The sequence below is a fragment of the Giraffa tippelskirchi genome, chromosome 12 (assembly GCF_054371585.1).
Source record: "Giraffa tippelskirchi isolate mGirTip1 chromosome 12, T2T-mGirTip1v1.2.pri, whole genome shotgun sequence".
Classification (NCBI taxonomy): domain Eukaryota; kingdom Metazoa; phylum Chordata; class Mammalia; order Artiodactyla; family Giraffidae; genus Giraffa; species Giraffa tippelskirchi.
This window is the reverse complement of record NC_137286.1, coordinates 72,038,139-72,059,848: the sequence shown is the minus strand read 5'-3', so window position 1 is coordinate 72,059,848 and position 21,710 is coordinate 72,038,139. Positions and strand designations below refer to the sequence as shown.

The following is a 21,710-nucleotide window of genomic DNA, read 5'->3' as shown; positions in this document are numbered from 1 at the left end:
TTATATACGACAAAAAAACCCCACATCACCCCCTTTCACTCCCCCCACCCCCCAAAAGTGTTTTAGTCTATTGAGTTTTTGTGTCCTCAGTTGTGTCTGATTCACGGCAACTCACGAACTCTACACAGCCAGGCTCTTCCGTCCATGGAATTCAGGGCAATTTTTTTCTGTCACAGTAAATGCCCACCCTGGGTGATCCAAAGGCAAGGGCTCAGAGGCTCCTGAGAGTCTAACTCCTTTCAGCCGAGCACAGAGCTGGCTCCTCACTGGGATGCCTGTGGCCTGGGGCTCCCAGAGGGGAGAGCAGCACTCGCCCCACCATGTGGTCACTGCTGGAAGTGCAGGCTGCTCCTCACTCCCCCTTGACAGTGTCCCTGAGGGCAGAACAGTGGGAATCTACTCAAGGTGGAAATGCAAACTCCCATGCAACCAAACTTCCCACAAGGTCTCCAAAACCACTCAGGAACAGGGAATTGGAAACTGCAGGGCATGACATGAATGGAGATGGAGACTTGACACCTTACACCGAGTTCACTTCCAGTTATCCCTAGACAAAGTTTCCATGAAAACTTGTCACAAATCTAGAAGAACAATGAGCAGAAACCGGACACGTGCTTTGAGTCTTCACACACAAAACTAAAAGGCAGTCCACAAAACAACCCAGAGAATACAGTGGACTTTGCAAAATCAAAGATATCTACTGTGGGAAAGACCTCATTACAAAAGCAAAAGACAGGTCATACATCGCGAGACGAATGAGTGGAAACACAAAGCTTCTCAAGGATGTGTCTCCAAACAGACAAAGAACACCAACACAACAAGCCTGTGAAAACTAGGGAAAGGTCTGAAGGGACACCAGACTGAGGAAGACACACACAGAGTATCCCGGATGATGTCCAGCACGGAGGGCCTGAAGAAACAACAGTCTAGTTGCACTCCCTCAGGCCTGTGTGACCCTGGATGAGGCCTCTGTTTCCCGGTGGCTCTGAGAGATGGACAGGGAGGAAGGGGAAGAGAAATCACTTGCATTTCTAATACTCACAGCAAAGTCTTCCAATGAGAAGGGAATTATCACCCCCACTGACAATGCCATGCACTGAAGTGATACCCACGAGTCCATCTAACCCAGAAGGGAAGGAAGGACCTGTTCTCACAAAACGGCGAGAGATGGAAGAAGGAAGATCAAGCCCACACCAATCACTGGAAAGAGAAGCTGTGCTCAGGGCTTGAAAGAATTCCTATTGGGAAAATGATGTCACAGCCCCACAAGGCAATCCACAGCTTGGATGCTATTCCTCCCAAAATGCCAATGCATTGTCGCACCGAACAAAGAACTGCAAAAGGGGTTACGGAAACAGAAAAGAGCCTAAATTGTCAATACAATCCGACGAAAAAGCCCCGATACGGACATCCAAGGTTGTGTGAAAGGAAATTAGACGACCAAACTAGGATCCTCAGGAGCGTATCGGAGAAGGCGATGGCGACCCACGCCAGTACTCTTGCCTGGAAAATGCCCTGGACGGAGGAGCCTGGTAGGCTGCAGGCCATGGGGTCGCGCAGAGTCAGACACGACTGAAGTGACTTAGCCGCAGCGGCAGCAGCAGGACAGTATGCTATTGGGAATACAACAACACACACAGATCCAGATCGATGGAATAAAGTTGAGGGTCCAGAAACAAACCCCGGCATCCATGGTCAACTCATCTCTGACACAGAAGGGGAGAATATCCAAATGGGAACAAGAAAGCCTCTTCAATAAATGGCCATGGGAAAACCAGACAGCTACATCTGAAGAACGCTATTGGTTTTGATCTCACACCACCTCAATATCGGGGAAAAACCTCACCCTAAAGACTGATGTCTTGAGATAGCTAGAAAGAAGCGTAGGTCAAAGGCTCCTTAACATCAGAGTCTCCTTGCCATTTGCTGGGCGGAGGTAGAAATGGGTCTCTTCAAGTAAGGGAAAGAGGGAAACGAAGTACACCAATGGGTTTCCATCCAATGGAACCTCTTCACAACAGAGAAGCTAAGCATTCACAGATGCAAAAGATAGGAAACGGAACATGAGAGACTCCTTGCAAGTGGTGTATCTGAGAAGGGGTTCATATGGAAAGAGACGAAGAATGCACAGCACTCAGATTCCAAGAAACACCACCACCACCCTTGACCCTTCCCCCATGACCAACTCCGACCTAAAGCCTTTCCCTCCCTCTAACCCATCCCTAAAACATAACCCTCATCTAATCATATACATGTGCATTCCTAGCATCCATCCATCCACACACGAGAGAGAAAGAGGAAGACACAGACTGAATCGAGAAAGGAAAAGAGAGGGACACAGCCAGAGAGAGACACGGAACCAAAGAGAGGAAAGGAGTCGATGGTCCAGACTTTTCATCAATCTGTCTCGAAGGTAGAAGCAATGACAGCGCCCATCCACCCCAGAAGGGGGAAAAGGACGGAAGGTTTGGAGAGGAAAAGACAAGAACGCAGGGAGCCATTAGAAGCTCAGCCACCCGCAGAAGCCGAGCTGGGACACTTGAACAGAATCTCAATGGAAACAGAGGACCAGAAAGTTGGCTACTCTTTTCTATAAGAGAGGGAGACCTTCGAGTCTTCCTTTCGGGCCTCCAACTTGGATGTGGGGTCTCAAAACAGTCAGGAGGGGCAGTGCCTTTTCCTGGGTACCACGGCGCATCCAGGCCTCGTTCTGCCCCATTCTGTGCTGTGTCAGCCCTGGATGGAGTCTTTCTTTCTGAAGTCTCAGCGCACAAGCTCCACGTGATATCGGCCCCAGGTGGAGAGGCATGGAGCTGCTCGTAGGCCGACAGACCTAGGAAACAGATGGGAGAATGACCCCCACTCTGCAGATGGAGAGACTGGGGAAACCCTGAGGGGCATATGCTTGTCCAGGGCCACACCACTTATGAGAAGAAGGAGCCTGGTCTGAGAGCAGCGGGGTCCTCGGAGCTCAGGCCCTGGCTGCACCCAGGCCTCCCCAGGGCTGTGGGCTGGGCTGTGTGGCTGTCACTGTGCCTGCACATGGCCTAAGGGGGGTGGTCGAGCAGTCAGAAACCCAGAGATTCCCTTGGGAAGTTTTGGGGAAGGGACCTCAGCACGAACCCCAGGAAATGATGTCACCTGCCGGCAACAGAACCCAACAGAACCCGCAACCCGGGTATCCAGGCCTCCAGAGCGGAGAGGAGCCCCCAGCCAGATCTCTTGCTGCCAGGATGTTCTGCTGTTTGCCCCTGCCCAGAGGCCGGGGCCTCAGGAGAGCTCACAGGCAGTGTGCGTGGGCACCCTGTCGACGTTGGCTCAGGGCACCCCCGAGAGGCCTCTGGCCCTCTGCCCGGAGAAACAGAAAGGTAACACGGGGAGCCCCAGGCCGGGCCAGGCCACCTCTCCCATGCCACCCGGAAACACCGGGTCCTTTGCCTGTGTGTGTGGATGCGGGTTTCTCGGGGTGTGTCTCCCTCAAGGAAGCCCAGGCGGATGTGGGGTCAGAAGCCTGCGGACAAGTTGTGTCCACACCCCAGGGGAGATCAGGCTGGCTGGGATGGGAACAGTGCGGGCAGGGCCGGCCGCCCAGGCTGACCTCACACCCTCAGGTGGGTCTCTTTCCTCCCGGGTGGGGATCTGAGCAGACACACGTCTCTGACCCTTCTGGGAAGAGAAGTTCGAGCAGGCAGAAGCAGCGGCTCCACTGGCCAGGCCCAGCTCGGAAAACTCCCAGCACGGCTGGCTGACGGTCACTGTCGTTGCAGAGCTTCCCACGTGATGAGGCCGAGGACGGGGACACCCCGTCCACCTCCCGGAGGGAGGGGTCGGAGCACCACCCCCCCGCCCGTGAGGCCCAGTGCAGGCTCCAGGTGAGCGTGCCCACGGAGGCATCAGCCCCACCGGGGGCGAAGCGGAGGCGGGGAAGGCCTGCTGCCGAGACACCGCCCAGGATACACCCGGCGGCCCAGTCTGAGGCTGCCACGGAGCTCAGCACACCCGGCTCCGACCCAGAGTCCCGAGAACCCCGGCCTCTGAGGCAGCAGGAGGACCTGGAGCCCAGCACGCCAGAGCACAGAGGTAAGGACGCTGGGGCTGGTGCACGGGAGTGTGTGGGGAGGGGGTGCTGAGCTACACAGGGACGAGTCCCCGAAAGATGCTGCTGGGCCTGCAGCAAGCGCTGGCCTCACACCCCCACCCCCATCTTGCACACTTCAGTCCCAAAAGACATCCAACCCTGGGTATTCTTTCGGAATCTCTTGGAAGCTTTCTGTCCCGGGATACGCACATGCCAAGGCTGGTCTGTGGGCAAACTTTGCTTCTCCCCCAGCTCTAGCACTGGCCTCCAACTGGAACCAGGCTCCACTTCCCAGACCTGTGCCTACAGAGGTGGTGGCTCCAGGTGCAGGACCCAGGGATCCACCGAGGGCAGATGGAGAACCGAGCCTTGCCCTCGCAGAGACACCAGGCCAGCTGGGTACTGGCCAGCACACCGGGCAGATCGGATTTCCGTGCCTGCAGGACCCCCAGCCCCAGGCACTGATGTCCCACCCCCTCAGCCAGAACCTCCACCTCCACGTGCACCTGTACCTGCTCGGGCTTTGGCAGGAGAACCCGAGGCAGAGGAGGAGTCACCGCCTCGGCAGGGAGAGCCTGCCCTGGCTCCCGCGCAACACCCAGACGCCGACGATGACTCACCCGCCCCTGCAGGAAGAACGAGCCCCCGCTCTGGACAGAGACCCAGAGCCCTTGCCGGAAACACCATGTCCAGGGGAGCGGTCGGCTCTGCAGCCTCCATCCCTGTCTGCTCACCGTGGACGCCGGCAACTCGGTCTGCCCCCAGGGGACATGGAGTTCCTTTCCCCTGAGCTGCTTTGCATTTGGTTTGTTTCCACCTTTCTGGTGATGTTTTACTTTTTGTATGGTTTCGTCTATTTTTGTTGGTTAAGTTGGGATTAGTAAACTTTTTCATCATTGTTGCAATTTGGGACACTGTTGTGTAACTCTGGTGATACTGTGTTACCATCACCACTCTGTAGTTTCAGACCCGTTCGATCTTTATGCCCCACCCGCCAACAAAGCCTGGGTTCAAGGCAAGCAGGCCCTGTTCATCCCTCCCCCCGATCCTGACCACAATTTCATCTTTTCTTTCTGCATTCCTTCCTATATTCTTGGTGTCCCCAATCAATGACTCTCAGTGAGATGACTGAAGGAGTTTTTTTCGGACTCTCCACCTACTGTAAGACTCCATTGGAGAGTTCTCATTTTTATGTCATTTGAACTAGCCTTTGATAGCTGAAAGGACGGTGTACGTCCTTTCAAGATATCATGTGCCAAACGAAGCCCTTTTGGCAAATGCCATCATTATCTCCAGGCAGGCATTGCTGTTTGAAGGGTGACATCTCAGCCAGAAGGCAGAGGCTGAGCTCCTCTTGTTGCACCAGCTCCCAAAAGAAGCCAAGAAAGGGAGCTGGAACAACAAACCACCCCAACGCCCAGGAAAGCGTTCTTCACGACAGAAGGCTAGCAAATGACCCAACAACCTTGTGGCCCAGAACCCCTCTAGAAAAATCACTGTTCCATACAAAAGAGAAACACATGGGAAGTTCCAAGGAGAGGCAATGCCCATGGCCAGTGTACTTTAGAGACGGCCTGACCGCTCCGGGGAAGACACGCACCGACGGAACCCCTTGGGAAACAGCAGTGAGAGTCCTCACCGTCGTAAGGGTTTCCTCTGGGGACAACCTGCCCTGGGCACCACATGAGGGAGCAGACCGGCTTCTCTTCCTCTGCCCCCACACCACTCACTCATGAAGGCAGCCCAGGTGTTCTCATGCCCTGCCTGCCTGCCTGCCTGCCTGGCTCATCCGTGAGCTGTGACCACCTCCAGGGCAGGACTCCACCTTCTCCTCTCTGTGTACCGTGAATCTGCACACAGTGGGCTTTCAGAACCTTAGGAGACTTGAGCCATTCCCACTCGAGCCAGAACCCTCCCCAGGAAGGAAAACAGCTGTGGAGTCATTTTGGCCCCAGCACTGGTTCCCAAACCCTGGCGGCTCCTACAGCCTCTACGGTGTGAAGAGGGAGGTCCCTTTTGACAGAGCTTTCCGGCTGTCAGATCGAAGCTGTTGTTTCACTGTCAGCTGTGTCTCTGCCGTTGCAGCCAGGTGGGCCACGCTGCTCCAAAGGAGCTCACAAGCTGAGTTGCAAGGGAGGTATTGAGAGGACAGGGATGGCTACAACGTGCTGCAAACTGAGTGAGGGTCCCCACAATCCTCAGCAAAGGTCTGTGGTGTGCAAGTGGGGAGTAGAGGGCCCCCAAGTTCCAAAGGAAGGGAGGTACTCGGGAGCTAAAGCCCTTGGCTGCTGTGGTAGCAGCTGCAGATGGCAGCTCGTCCACAGTGCACTTCGAATGAGGTCATATGAGCGGGACTCTGGAAATGGCTCCGAAATCCAGAGAAAGGGGTCAGGGTATGTGGGAATCCGGCGGGGGTGGGGGGTGGATGAAGGAAGGTGTCCTTCCTCTCTCCAGTGCAATTTGGTTTGGTGAGTCTCAAAGCTACCAGATGGCACTTCCCAAGTCAGGCCCCCGCAGGAATCAGGGTGGGCTGCGTGCCTCGGCCCCTGCCACAGGGACAAGCCACACCAGTGGCCTCCCTGAGCTCAAATGGCCGGATCTGGGGGTTCCGTCTGGGTGCACACCTCCTTGCTGTGGCCAAGTTCCCCCCTTCTCTGAGCACCAGCTTCATCATCCTCTCGAATGAGGACATCGATTGCTACCTTGGCACGTTACTCTCTTCATCCTGTGAAGACTCATTAGGCTTATCCTACAATTACTAGCTGGCCCGAAGAGATATCTCCTGAATCCAGATTAAGCTGGAGTCTCCCAGGCTCATCTGGCATGTCTTCCCTGAAGTCTGCCAAAACCCACACCCTTGCATTTCCAGGGACTCCCCTTAGCCGGCTGGGCAGAAAACCCAGCATGGTTCAAACAAGCTGACAGACAAGCGGGAGAGGACTCACGGGCAGACGGCCTCCGTCAGGTCTCGGGTGGAGCTCTGGGACCACAGCAGCAACGGGCCATCCCAGCCCCTGGGCTCAGCAGCGCCCTCATTCTCAGGCCGGCGGCTCTGCCCTGAGGGGAGCAGGAAGGTCACCAACTGCCGCAGGCGGACCTCAAGCCCCTCCCACTGCTGGAGCCTGACCTCCCCCGGCCCCACCCCTTCCCCTACCCCAGCAGGACGAGAGCTCGTCTTCCCCTGGCTTCCAACGTGAGGCCCGGCCCTGGGCCCCGATTGGGCACTGCCCCAGTCCGGAGCCAATCACAGTGGCCAGGGAGGTGGAACGCACCGATTGGCCAGGGCCAGGTCATGTGACCATGCTCCCCAGGAAACTCAAATATTACCAAGATTCCCTAACAAACCAATGAACAAAATTATCCAGTAAAGGCAAACCGTACTTTTTAATGAGGCCGATGTCACAGAAAAAAAAAAAAAATGCTTCACAATGAACTGCTCAAGGAAGCTACTAAATAAACTTTCAGAAAAGTTAAGTAGTTTTTTTTTTTTTTTTAATAGGGTGACGGAGAGCTATACCTTTCCCATCTATGTGAATTTAGGTTTAAACTAGATTTCCCTTGGCTATTATATACGACAAAAAAACCCCACATCACCCCCTTTCACTCCCCCCACCCCCCAAAAGTGTTTTAGTCTATTGAGTTTTTGTGTCCTCAGTTGTGTCTGATTCACAGCAACTCACGAACTCTACACAGCCAGGCTCTTCCGTCCATGGAATTCAGGGCAATTTTTTTCTGTCACAGTAAATGCCCACCCTGGGTGATCCAAAGGCAAGGGCTCAGAGGCTCCTGAGAGTCTAACTCCTTTCAGCCGAGCACAGAGCTGGCTCCTCACTGGGATGCCTGTGGCCTGGGGCTCCCAGAGGGGAGAGCAGCACTCGCCCCACCGTGTGGTCACTGCTGGAAGTGCAGGCTGCTCCTCACTCCCCCTTGACAGTGTCCCTGAGGGCAGAACAGTGGGAATCTACTCAAGGTGGAAATGCAAACTCCCATGCAACCAAACTTCCCACAAGGTCTCCAAAACCACTCAGGAACAGGGAATTGGAAACTGCAGGGCATGACATGAATGGAGATGGAGACTTGACACCTTACACCGAGTTCACTTCCAGTTATCCCTAGACAAAGTTTCCATGAAAACTTGTCACAAATCTAGAAGAACAATGAGCAGAAACCGGACACGTGCTTTGAGTCTTCACACACAAAACTAAAAGGCAGTCCACAAAACAACCCAGAGAATACAGTGGACTTTGCAAAATCAAAGATATCTACTGTGGGAAAGACCTCATTACAAAAGCAAAAGACAGGTCATACATCGCGAGACGAATGAGTGGAAACACAAAGCTTCTCAAGGATGTGTCTCCAAACAGACAAAGAACACCAACACAACAAGCCTGTGAAAACTAGGGAAAGGTCTGAAGGGACACCAGACTGAGGAAGACACACACAGAGTATCCCGGATGATGTCCAGCACGGAGGGCCTGAAGAAACAACAGTCTAGTTGCACTCCCTCAGGCCTGTGTGACCCTGGATGAGGCCTCTGTTTCCCGGTGGCTCTGAGAGATGGACAGGGAGGAAGAGGAAGAGAAATCACTTGCATTTCTAATACTCACAGCAAAGTCTTCCAATGAGAAGGGAATTATCACCCCCACTGACAATGCCATGCACTGAAGTGATACCCACGAGTCCATCTAACCCAGAAGGGAAGGAAGGACCTGTTCTCACAAAACGGCGAGAGATGGAAGAAGGAAGATCAAGCCCACACCAATCACTGGAAAGAGAAGCTGTGCTCAGGGCTTGAAAGAATTCCTATTGGGAAAATGATGTCACAGCCCCACAAGGCAATCCACAGCTTGGATGCTATTCCTCCCAAAATGCCAATGCATTGTCGCACCGAACAAAGAACTGCAAAAGGGGTTACGGAAACAGAAAAGAGCCTAAATTGTCAATACAATCCGACGAAAAAGCCCCGATACGGACATCCAAGGTTGTGTGAAAGGAAATTAGACGACCAAACTAGGATCCTCAGGAGCGTATCGGAGAAGGCGATGGCGACCCACGCCAGTACTCTTGCCTGGAAAATGCCCTGGACGGAGGAGCCTGGTAGGCTGCAGGCCATGGGGTCGCGCAGAGTCAGACACGACTGAAGTGACTTAGCCGCAGCGGCAGCAGCAGGACAGTATGCTATTGGGAATACAACAACACACACAGATCCAGATCGATGGAATAAAGTTGAGGGTCCAGAAACAAACCCCGGCATCCATGGTCAACTCATCTCTGACACAGAAGGGGAGAATATCCAAATGGGAACAAGAAAGCCTCTTCAATAAATGGCCATGGGAAAACCAGACAGCTACATCTGAAGAACGCTATTGGTTTTGATCTCACACCACCTCAATATCGGGGAAAAACCTCACCCTAAAGACTGATGTCTTGAGATAGCTAGAAAGAAGCGTAGGTCAAAGGCTCCTTAACATCAGAGTCTCCTTGCCATTTGCTGGGCGGAGGTAGAAATGGGTCTCTTCAAGTAAGGGAAAGAGGGAAACGAAGTACACCAATGGGTTTCCATCCAATGGAACCTCTTCACAACAGAGAAGCTAAGCATTCACAGATGCAAAAGATAGGAAACGGAACATGAGAGACTCCTTGCAAGTGGTGTATCTGAGAAGGGGTTCATATGGAAAGAGACGAAGAATGCACAGCACTCAGATTCCAAGAAACACCACCACCACCCTTGACCCTTCCCCCATGACCAACTCCGACCTAAAGCCTTTCTCTCCCTCTAACCCATCCCTAAAACATAACCCTCATCTAATCATATACATGTGCATTCCTAGCATCCATCCATCCACACACGAGAGAGAAAGAGGAAGACACAGACTGAATCGAGAAAGGAAAAGAGAGGGACACAGCCAGAGAGAGACACGGAACCAAAGAGAGGAAAGGAGTCGATGGTCCAGACTTTTCATCAATCTGTCTCGAAGGTAGAAGCAATGACAGCGCCCATCCACCCCAGAAGGGGGAAAAGGACGGAAGGTTTGGAGAGGAAAAGACAAGAACGCAGGGAGCCATTAGAAGCTCAGCCACCCGCAGAAGCCGAGCTGGGACACTTGAACAGAATCTCAATGGAAACAGAGGACCAGAAAGTTGGCTACTCTTTTCTATAAGAGAGGGAGACCTTCGAGTCTTCCTTTCGGGCCTCCAACTTGGATGTGGGGTCTCAAAACAGTCAGGAGGGGCAGTGCCTTTTCCTGGGTACCACGGCGCATCCAGGCCTCGTTCTGCCCCATTCTGTGCTGTGTCAGCCCTGGATGGAGTCTTTCTTTCTGAAGTCTCAGCGCACAAGCTCCACGTGATATCGGCCCCAGGTGGAGAGGCATGGAGCTGCTCGTAGGCCGACAGACCTAGGAAACAGATGGGAGAATGACCCCCACTCTGCAGATGGAGAGACTGGGGAAACCCTGAGGGGCATATGCTTGTCCAGGGCCACACCACTTATGAGAAGAAGGAGCCTGGTCTGAGAGCAGCGGGGTCCTCGGAGCTCAGGCCCTGGCTGCACCCAGGCCTCCCCAGGGCTGTGGGCTGGGCTGTGTGGCTGTCACTGTGCCTGCACATGGCCTAAGGGGGGTGGTCGAGCAGTCAGAAACCCAGAGATTCCCTTGGGAAGTTTTGCGGAAGGGACCTCAGCACGAACCCCAGGAAATGATGTCACCTGCCGGCAACAGAACCCAACAGAACCCGCAACCCGGGTATCCAGGCCTCCAGAGCGGAGAGGAGCCCCCAGCCAGATCTCTTGCTGCCAGGATGTTCTGCTGTTTGCCCCTGCCCAGAGGCCGGGGCCTCAGGAGAGCTCACAGGCAGTGTGCGTGGGCACCCTGTCGACGTTGGCTCAGGGCACCCCCGAGAGGCCTCTGGCCCTCTGCCCGGAGAAACAGAAAGGTAACACGGGGAGCCCCAGGCCGGGCCAGGCCACCTCTCCCATGCCACCCGGAAACACCGGGTCCTTTGCCTGTGTGTGTGGATGCGGGTTTCTCGGGGTGTGTCTCCCTCAAGGAAGCCCAGGCGGATGTGGGGTCAGAAGCCTGCGGACAAGTTGTGTCCACACCCCAGGGGAGATCAGGCTGGCTGGGATGGGAACAGTGCGGGCAGGGCCGGCCGCCCAGGCTGACCTCACACCCTCAGGTGGGTCTCTTTCCTCCCGGGTGGGGATCTGAGCAGACACACGTCTCTGACCCTTCTGGGAAGAGAAGTTCGAGCAGGCAGAAGCAGCGGCTCCACTGGCCAGGCCCAGCTCGGAAAACTCCCAGCACGGCTGGCTGACGGTCACTGTTGTTGCAGAGCTTCCCACGTGATGAGGCCGAGGACGGGGACACCCCGTCCACCTCCCGGAGGGAGGGGTCGGAGCACCACCCCCCCGCCTGTGAGGCCCAGTGCAGGCTCCAGGTGAGCGTGCCCACGGAGGCATCAGCCCCACCGGGGGCGAAGCGGAGGCGGGGAAGGCCTGCTGCCGAGACACCGCCCAGGATACACCCGGCGGCCCAGTCTGAGGCTGCCACGGAGCTCAGCACACCCGGCTCCGACCCAGAGTCCCGAGAACCCCGGCCTCTGAGGCAGCAGGAGGACCTGGAGCCCAGCACGCCAGAGCACAGAGGTAAGGACGCTGGGGCTGGTGCACGGGAGTGTGTGGGGAGGGGGTGCTGAGCTACACAGGGACGAGTCCCCGAAAGATGCTGCTGGGCCTGCAGCAAGCGCTGGCCTCACACCCCCACCCCCATCTTGCACACTTCAGTCCCAAAAGACATCCAACCCTGGGTATTCTTTCGGAATCTCTTGGAAGCTTTCTGTCCCGGGATACGCACATGCCAAGGCTGGTCTGTGGGCAAACTTTGCTTCTCCCCCAGCTCTAGCACTGGCCTCCAACTGGAACCAGGCTCCACTTCCCAGACCTGTGCCTACAGAGGTGGTGGCTCCAGGTGCAGGACCCAGGGATCCACCGAGGGCAGATGGAGAACCGAGCCTTGCCCTCGCAGAGACACCAGGCCAGCTGGGTACTGGCCAGCACACCGGGCAGATCGGATTTCCGTGCCTGCAGGACCCCCAGCCCCAGGCACTGATGTCCCACCCCCTCAGCCAGAACCTCCACCTCCACGTGCACCTGTACCTGCTCGGGCTTTGGCAGGAGAACCCGAGGCAGAGGAGGAGTCACCGCCTCGGCAGGGAGAGCCTGCCCTGGCTCCCGCGCAACACCCAGACGCCGACGATGACTCACCCGCCCCTGCAGGAAGAACGAGCCCCCGCTCTGGACAGAGACCCAGAGCCCTTGCCGGAAACACCATGTCCAGGGGAGCGGTCGGCTCTGCAGCCTCCATCCCTGTCTGCTCACCGTGGACGCCGGCAACTCGGTCTGCCCCCAGGGGACATGGAGTTCCTTTCCCCTGAGCTGCTTTGCATTTGGTTTGTTTCCACCTTTCTGGTGATGTTTTACTTTTTGTATGGTTTCGTCTATTTTTGTTGGTTAAGTTGGGATTAGTAAACTTTTTCATCATTGTTGCAATTTGGGACACTGTTGTGTAACTCTGGTGATACTGTGTTACCATCACCACTCTGTAGTTTCAGACCCGTTCGATCTTTATGCCCCACCCGCCAACAAAGCCTGGGTTCAAGGCAAGCAGGCCCTGTTCATCCCTCCCCCCGATCCTGACCACAATTTCATCTTTTCTTTCTGCATTCCTTCCTATATTCTTGGTGTCCCCAATCAATGACTCTCAGTGAGATGACTGAAGGAGTTTTTTTCGGACTCTCCACCTACTGTAAGACTCCATTGGAGAGTTCTCATTTTTATGTCATTTGAACTAGCCTTTGATAGCTGAAAGGACGGTGTACGTCCTTTCAAGATATCATGTGCCAAACGAAGCCCTTTTGGCAAATGCCATCATTATCTCCAGGCAGGCATTGCTGTTTGAAGGGTGACATCTCAGCCAGAAGGCAGAGGCTGAGCTCCTCTTGTTGCACCAGCTCCCAAAAGAAGCCAAGAAAGGGAGCTGGAACAACAAACCACCCCAACGCCCAGGAAAGCGTTCTTCACGACAGAAGGCTAGCAAATGACCCAACAACCTTGTGGCCCAGAACCCCTCTAGAAAAATCACTGTTCCATACAAAAGAGAAACACATGGGAAGTTCCAAGGAGAGGCAATGCCCATGGCCAGTGTACTTTAGAGACGGCCTGACCGCTCCGGGGAAGACACGCACCGACGGAACCCCTTGGGAAACAGCAGTGAGAGTCCTCACCGTCGTAAGGGTTTCCTCTGGGGACAACCTGCCCTGGGCACCACATGAGGGAGCAGACCGGCTTCTCTTCCTCTGCCCCCACACCACTCACTCATGAAGGCAGCCCAGGTGTTCTCATGCCCTGCCTGCCTGCCTGCCTGCCTGGCTCATCCGTGAGCTGTGACCACCTCCAGGGCAGGACTCCACCTTCTCCTCTCTGTGTACCGTGAATCTGCACACAGTGGGCTTTCAGAACCTTAGGAGACTTGAGCCATTCCCACTCGAGCCAGAACCCTCCCCAGGAAGGAAAACAGCTGTGGAGTCATTTTGGCCCCAGCACTGGTTCCCAAACCCTGGCGGCTCCTACAGCCTCTACGGTGTGAAGAGGGAGGTCCCTTTTGACAGAGCTTTCCGGCTGTCAGATCGAAGCTGTTGTTTCACTGTCAGCTGTGTCTCTGCCGTTGCAGCCAGGTGGGCCACGCTGCTCCAAAGGAGCTCACAAGCTGAGTTGCAAGGGAGGTATTGAGAGGACAGGGATGGCTACAACGTGCTGCAAACTGAGTGAGGGTCCCCACAATCCTCAGCAAAGGTCTGTGGTGTGCAAGTGGGGAGTAGAGGGCCCCCAAGTTCCAAAGGAAGGGAGGTACTCGGGAGATAAAGCCCTTGGCTGCTGTGGTAGCAGCTGCAGATGGCAGCTCGTCCACAGTGCACTTCGAATGAGGTCATATGAGCGGGACTCTGGAAATGGCTCCGAAATCCAGAGAAAGGGGTCAGGGTATGTGGGAATCCGGCGGGGGTGGGGGGTGGATGAAGGAAGGTGTCCTTCCTCTCTCCAGTGCAATTTGGTTTGGTGAGTCTCAAAGCTACCAGATGGCACTTCCCAAGTCAGGCCCCCGCAGGAATCAGGGTGGGCTGCGTGCCTCGGCCCCTGCCACAGGGACAAGCCACACCAGTGGCCTCCCTGAGCTCAAATGGCCGGATCTGGGGGTTCCGTCTGGGTGCACACCTCCTTGCTGTGGCCAAGTTCCCCCCTTCTCTGAGCACCAGCTTCATCATCCTCTCGAATGAGGACATCGATTGCTACCTTGGCACGTTACTCTCTTCATCCTGTGAAGACTCATTAGGCTTATCCTACAATTACTAGCTGGCCCGAAGAGATATCTCCTGAATCCAGATTAAGCTGGAGTCTCCCAGGCTCATCTGGCATGTCTTCCCTGAAGTCTGCCAAAACCCACACCCTTGCATTTCCAGGGACTCCCCTTAGCCGGCTGGGCAGAAAACCCAGCATGGTTCAAACAAGCTGACAGACAAGCGGGAGAGGACTCACGGGCAGACGGCCTCCGTCAGGTCTCGGGTGGAGCTCTGGGACCACAGCAGCAACGGGCCATCCCAGCCCCTGGGCTCAGCAGCGCCCTCATTCTCAGGCCGGCGGCTCTGCCCTGAGGGGAGCAGGAAGGTCACCAACTGCCGCAGGCGGACCTCAAGCCCCTCCCACTGCTGGAGCCTGACCTCCCCCGGCCCCACCCCTTCCCCTACCCCAGCAGGACGAGAGCTCGTCTTCCCCTGGCTTCCAACGTGAGGCCCGGCCCTGGGCCCCGATTGGGCACTGCCCCAGTCCGGAGCCAATCACAGTGGCCAGGGAGGTGGAACGCACCGATTGGCCAGGGCCAGGTCATGTGACCATGCTCCCCAGGAAACTCAAATATTACCAAGATTCCCTAACAAACCAATGAACAAAATTATCCAGTAAAGGCAAACCGTACTTTTTAATGAGGCCGATGTCACAGAAAAAAAAAAAAAATGCTTCACAATGAACTGCTCAAGGAAGCTACTAAATAAACTTTCAGAAAAGTTAAGTAGTTTTTTTTTTTTTTTTAATAGGGTGACGGAGAGCTATACCTTTCCCATCTATGTGAATTTAGGTTTAAACTAGATTTCCCTTGGCTATTATATACGACAAAAAAACCCCACATCACCCCCTTTCACTCCCCCCACCCCCCAAAAGTGTTTTAGTCTATTGAGTTTTTGTGTCCTCAGTTGTGTCTGATTCACGGCAACTCACGAACTCTACACAGCCAGGCTCTTCCGTCCATGGAATTCAGGGCAATTTTTTTCTGTCACAGTAAATGCCCACCCTGGGTGATCCAAAGGCAAGGGCTCAGAGGCTCCTGAGAGTCTAACTCCTTTCAGCCGAGCACAGAGCTGGCTCCTCACTGGGATGCCTGTGGCCTGGGGCTCCCAGAGGGGAGAGCAGCACTCGCCCCACCGTGTGGTCACTGCTGGAAGTGCAGGCTGCTCCTCACTCCCCCTTGACAGTGTCCCTGAGGGCAGAACAGTGGGAATCTACTCAAGGTGGAAATGCAAACTCCCATGCAACCAAACTTCCCACAAGGTCTCCAAAACCACTCAGGAACAGGGAATTGGAAACTGCAGGGCATGACATGAATGGAGATGGAGACTTGACACCTTACACCGAGTTCACTTCCAGTTATCCCTAGACAAAGTTTCCATGAAAACTTGTCACAAATCTAGAAGAACAATGAGCAGAAACTGGACACGTGCTTTGAGTCTTCACACACAAAACTAAAAGGCAGTCCACAAAACAACCCAGAGAATACAGTGGACTTTGCAAAATCAAAGATATCTACTGTGGGAAAGACCTCATTACAAAAGCAAAAGACAGGTCATACATCGCGAGACGAATGAGTGGAAACACAAAGCTTCTCAAGGATGTGTCTCCAAACAGACAAAGAACACCAACACAACAAGCCTGTGAAAACTAGGGAAAGGTCTGAAGGGACACCAGACTGAGGAAGACACACACAGAGTATCCCGGATGATGTCCAGCACGGAGGGCCTGAAGAAACAACAGTCTAGTTGCACTCCCTCAGGCCTGTGTGACCCTGGATGAGGCCTCTGTTTCCCGGTGGCTCTGAGAGATGGACAGGGAGGAAGGGGAAGAGAAATCACTTGCATTTCTAATACTCACAGCAAAGTCTTCCAATGAGAAGGGAATTATCACCCCCACTGACAATGCCATGCACTGAAGTGATACCCACGAGTCCATCTAACCCAGAAGGGAAGGAAGGACCTGTTCTCACAAAACGGCGAGAGATGGAAGAAGGAAGATCAAGCCCACACCAATCACTGGAAAGAGAAGCTGTGCTCAGGGCTTGAAAGAATTCCTATTGGGAAAATGATGTCACAGCCCCACAAGGCAATCCACAGCTTGGATGCTATTCCTCCCAAAATGCCAATGCATTGTCGCACCGAACAAAGAACTGCAAAAGGGGTTACGGAAACAGAAAAGAGCCTAAATTGTCAATACAATCCGACGAAAAAGCCCCGATACGGACATCCAAGGTTGTGTGAAAGGAAATTAGACGACCAAACTAGGATCCTCAGGAGCGTATCGGAGAAGGCGATGGCGACCCACGCCAGTACTCTTGCCTGGAAAATGCCCTGGACGGAGGAGCCTGGTAGGCTGCAGGCCATGGGGTCGCGCAGAGTCAGACACGACTGAAGTGACTTAGCCGCAGCGGCAGCAGCAGGACAGTATGCTATTGGGAATACAACAACACACACAGATCCAGATCGATGGAATAAAGTTGAGGGTCCAGAAACAAACCCCGGCATCCATGGTCAACTCATCTCTGACACAGAAGGGGAGAATATCCAAATGGGAACAAGAAAGCCTCTTCAATAAATGGCCATGGGAAAACCAGACAGCTACATCTGAAGAACGCTATTGGTTTTGATCTCACACCACCTCAATATCGGGGAAAAACCTCACCCTAAAGACTGATGTCTTGAGATAGCTAGAAAGAAGCGTAGGTCAAAGGCTCCTTAACATCAGAGTCTCCTTGCCATTTGCTGGGCGGAGGTAGAAATGGGTCTCTTCAAGTAAGGGAAAGAGGGAAACGAAGTACACCAATGGGTTTCCATCCAATGGAACCTCTTCACAACAGAGAAGCTAAGCATTCACAGATGCAAAAGATAGGAAACGGAACATGAGAGACTCCTTGCAAGTGGTGTATCTGAGAAGGGGTTCATATGGAAAGAGACGAAGAATGCACAGCACTCAGATTCCAAGAAACACCACCACCACCCTTGACCCTTCCCCCATGACCAACTCCGACCTAAAGCCTTTCTCTCCCTCTAACCCATCCCTAAAACATAACCCTCATCTAATCATATACATGTGCATTCCTAGCATCCATCCATCCACACACGAGAGAGAAAGAGGAAGACACAGACTGAATCGAGAAAGGAAAAGAGAGGGACACAGCCAGAGAGAGACACGGAACCAAAGAGAGGAAAGGAGTCGATGGTCCAGACTTTTCATCAATCTGTCTCGAAGGTAGAAGCAATGACAGCGCCCATCCACCCCAGAAGGGGGAAAAGGACGGAAGGTTTGGAGAGGAAAAGACAAGAACGCAGGGAGCCATTAGAAGCTCAGCCACCCGCAGAAGCCGAGCTGGGACACTTGAACAGAATCTCAATGGAAACAGAGGACCAGAAAGTTGGCTACTCTTTTCTATAAGAGAGGGAGACCTTCGAGTCTTCCTTTCGGGCCTCCAACTTGGATGTGGGGTCTCAAAACAGTCAGGAGGGGCAGTGCCTTTTCCTGGGTACCACGGCGCATCCAGGCCTCGTTCTGCCCCATTCTGTGCTGTGTCAGCCCTGGATGGAGTCTTTCTTTCTGAAGTCTCAGCGCACAAGCTCCACGTGATATCGGCCCCAGGTGGAGAGGCATGGAGCTGCTCGTAGGCCGACAGACCTAGGAAACAGATGGGAGAATGACCCCCACTCTGCAGATGGAGAGACTGGGGAAACCCTGAGGGGCATATGCTTGTCCAGGGCCACACCACTTATGAGAAGAAGGAGCCTGGTCTGAGAGCAGCGGGGTCCTCGGAGCTCAGGCCCTGGCTGCACCCAGGCCTCCCCAGGGCTGTGGGCTGGGCTGTGTGGCTGTCACTGTGCCTGCACATGGCCTAAGGGGGGTGGTCGAGCAGTCAGAAACCCAGAGATTCCCTTGGGAAGTTTTGGGGAAGGGACCTCAGCACGAACCCCAGGAAATGATGTCACCTGCCGGCAACAGAACCCAACAGAACCCGCAACCCGGGTATCCAGGCCTCCAGAGCGGAGAGGAGCCCCCAGCCAGATCTCTTGCTGCCAGGATGTTCTGCTGTTTGCCCCTGCCCAGAGGCCGGGGCCTCAGGAGAGCTCACAGGCAGTGTGCGTGGGCACCCTGTCGACGTTGGCTCAGGGCACCCCCGAGAGGCCTCTGGCCCTCTGCCCGGAGAAACAGAAAGGTAACACGGGGAGCCCCAGGCCGGGCCAGGCCACCTCTCCCATGCCACCCGGAAACACCGGGTCCTTTGCCTGTGTGTGTGGATGCGGGTTTCTCGGGGTGTGTCTCCCTCAAGGAAGCCCAGGCGGATGTGGGGTCAGAAGCCTGCGGACAAGTTGTGTCCACACCCCAGGGGAGATCAGGCTGGCTGGGATGGGAACAGTGCGGGCAGGGCCGGCCGCCCAGGCTGACCTCACACCCTCAGGTGGGTCTCTTTCCTCCCGGGTGGGGATCTGAGCAGACACACGTCTCTGACCCTTCTGGGAAGAGAAGTTCGAGCAGGCAGAAGCAGCGGCTCCACTGGCCAGGCCCAGCTCGGAAAACTCCCAGCACGGCTGGCTGACGGTCACTGTCGTTGCAGAGCTTCCCACGTGATGAGGCCGAGGACGGGGACACCCCGTCCACCTCCCGGAGGGAGGGGTCGGAGCACCAACCCCCCGCCCGTGAGGCCCAGTGCAGGCTCCAGGTGAGCGTGCCCACGGAGGCATCAGCCCCACCGGGGGCGAAGCGGAGGCGGGGAAGGCCTGCTGCCGAGACACCGCCCAGGATACACCCGGCGGCCCAGTCTGAGGCTGCCACGGAGCTCAGCACACCCGGCTCCGACCCAGAGTCCCGAGAACCCCGGCCTCTGAGGCAGCAGGAGGACCTGGAGCCCAGCACGCCAGAGCACAGAGGTAAGGACGCTGGGGCTGGTGCACGGGAGTGTGTGGGGAGGGGGTGCTGAGCTACACAGGGACGAGTCCCCGAAAGATGCTGCTGGGCCTGCAGCAAGCGCTGGCCTCACACCCCCACCCCCATCTTGCACACTTCAGTCCCAAAAGACATCCAACCCTGGGTATTCTTTCGGAATCTCTTGGAAGCTTTCTGTCCCGGGATACGCACATGCCAAGGCTGGTCTGTGGGAAAACTTTGCTTCTCCCCCAGCTCTAGCACTGGCCTCCAACTGGAACCAGGCTCCACTTCCCAGACCTGTGCCTACAGAGGTGGTGGCTCCAGGTGCAGGACCCAGGGATCCACCGAGGGCAGATGGAGAACCGAGCCTTGCCCTCGCAGAGACACCAGGCCAGCTGGGTACTGGCCAGCACACCGGGCAGATCGGATTTCCGTGCCTGCAGGACCCCCAGCCCCAGGCACTGATGTCCCACCCCCTCAGCCAGAACCTCCACCTCCACGTGCACCTGTACCTGCTCGGGCTTTGGCAGGAGAACCCGAGGCAGAGGAGGAGTCACCGCCTCGGCAGGGAGAGCCTGCCCTGGCTCCCGCGCAACACCCAGACGCCGACGATGACTCACCCGCCCCTGCAGGAAGAACGAGCCCCCGCTCTGGACAGAGACCCAGAGCCCTTGCCGGAAACACCATGTCCAGGGGAGCGGTCGGCTCTGCAGCCTCCATCCCTGTCTGCTCACCGTGGACGCCGGCAACTCGGTCTGCCCCCAGGGGACATGGAGTTCCTTTCCCCTGAGCTGCTTTGCATTTGGTTTGTTTCCACCTTTCTGGTGATGTTTTACTTTTTGTATGGTTTCGTCTATTTTTGTTGGTTAAGTTGGGATTAGTAAACTTTTTCATCATTGTTGCAATTTGGGACACTGTTGTGTAACTCTGGTGATACTGTGTTACCATCACCACTCTGTAGTTTCAGACCCGTTCGATCTTTATGCCCCACCCGCCAACAAAGCCTGGGTTCAAGGCAAGCAGGCCCTGTTCATCCCTCCCCCCGATCCTGACCACAATTTCATCTTTTCTTTCTGCATTCCTTCCTATATTCTTGGTGTCCCCAATCAATGACTCTCAGTGAGATGACTGAAGGAGTTTTTTTCGGACTCTCCACCTACTGTAAGACTCCATTGGAGAGTTCTCATTTTTATGTCATTTGAACTAGCCTTTGATAGCTGAAAGGACGGTGTACGTCCTTTCAAGATATCATGTGCCAAACGAAGCCCTTTTGGCAAATGCCATCATTATCTCCAGGCAGGCATTGCTGTTTGAAGGGTGACATCTCAGCCAGAAGGCAGAGGCTGAGCTCCTCTTGTTGCACCAGCTCCCAAAAGAAGCCAAGAAAGGGAGCTGGAACAACAAACCACCCCAACGCCCAGGAAAGCGTTCTTCACGACAGAAGGCTAGCAAATGACCCAACAACCTTGTGGCCCAGAACCCCTCTAGAAAAATCACTGTTCCATACAAAAGAGAAACACATGGGAAGTTCCAAGGAGAGGCAATGCCCATGGCCAGTGTACTTTAGAGACGGCCTGACCGCTCCGGGGAAGACACGCACCGACGGAACCCCTTGGGAAACAGCAGTGAGAGTCCTCACCGTCGTAAGGGTTTCCTCTGGGGACAACCTGCCCTGGGCACCACATGAGGGAGCAGACCGGCTTCTCTTCCTCTGCCCCCACACCACTCACTCATGAAGGCAGCTCAGGTGTTCTCATGCCCTGCCTGCCTGCCTGCCTGCCTGGCTCATCCGTGAGCTGTGACCACCTCCAGGGCAGGACTCCACCTTCTCCTCTCTGTGTACCGTGAATCTGCACACAGTGGGCTTTCAGAACCTTAGGAGACTTGAGCCATTCCCACTCGAGCCAGAACCCTCCCCAGGAAGGAAAACAGCTGTGGAGTCATTTTGGCCCCAGCACTGGTTCCCAAACCCTGGCGGCTCCTACAGCCTCTACGGTGTGAAGAGGGAGGTCCCTTTTGACAGAGCTTTCCGGCTGTCAGATCGAAGCTGTTGTTTCACTGTCAGCTGTGTCTCTGCCGTTGCAGCCAGGTGGGCCACGCTGCTCCAAAGGAGCTCACAAGCTGAGTTGCAAGGGAGGTATTGAGAGGACAGGGATGGCTACAACGTGCTGCAAACTGAGTGAGGGTCCCCACAATCCTCAGCAAAGGTCTGTGGTGTGCAAGTGGGGAGTAGAGGGCCCCCAAGTTCCAAAGGAAGGGAGGTACTCGGGAGATAAAGCCCTTGGCTGCTGTGGTAGCAGCTGCAGATGGCAGCTCGTCCACAGTGCACTTCGAATGAGGTCATAT

The 21,710-nt window shown here is 55.1% G+C and overlaps 3 protein-coding genes and 1 long non-coding RNA gene across 4 annotated transcripts in view; 3 read left to right on the top strand and 1 right to left on the bottom strand.

Annotated features, from left to right (window-relative positions):
• LOC145529707 (uncharacterized) overlaps positions 1-21,710 on the bottom strand; it is a 1,704,434-nt gene that overhangs the window by 86,775 nt on the left and 1,595,949 nt on the right. The window contains exons 202-203 of the long non-coding RNA XR_014071296.1: positions 14,667-14,778; positions 7,024-7,135 (exon numbers count right to left, since the gene is read on the bottom strand). This is a non-coding gene — a long non-coding RNA (uncharacterized LOC145529707). The remainder of the gene's footprint in view (positions 1-7,023; positions 7,136-14,666; positions 14,779-21,710) is intronic.
• On the top strand, positions 31-6,165 carry LOC145529563 (uncharacterized). Its single transcript, XM_081550146.1, has 3 exons — positions 31-3,368; positions 3,768-4,080; positions 4,331-6,165. The coding sequence occupies exons 1-3, from the start codon at positions 3,132-3,134 to the stop codon at positions 4,957-4,959; spliced, it is 1,179 nt and encodes a 392-aa protein (XP_081406272.1). The 5' UTR covers positions 31-3,131; the 3' UTR covers positions 4,960-6,165.
• LOC145529674 (uncharacterized) lies at positions 10,834-13,808 on the top strand. The gene is made up of 3 exons (XM_081550275.1): positions 10,834-11,011; positions 11,411-11,723; positions 11,974-13,808. Exons 1-3 carry the CDS (start codon positions 10,877-10,879, stop codon positions 12,600-12,602), a joined length of 1,077 nt encoding a protein of 358 aa, XP_081406401.1. The 5' UTR covers positions 10,834-10,876; the 3' UTR covers positions 12,603-13,808.
• LOC145529542 (uncharacterized) lies at positions 15,206-20,269 on the top strand. Its single transcript, XM_081550122.1, has 3 exons — positions 15,206-18,654; positions 19,054-19,366; positions 19,617-20,269. Exons 1-3 carry the CDS (start codon positions 18,418-18,420, stop codon positions 20,243-20,245), a joined length of 1,179 nt encoding a protein of 392 aa, XP_081406248.1. The 5' UTR covers positions 15,206-18,417; the 3' UTR covers positions 20,246-20,269.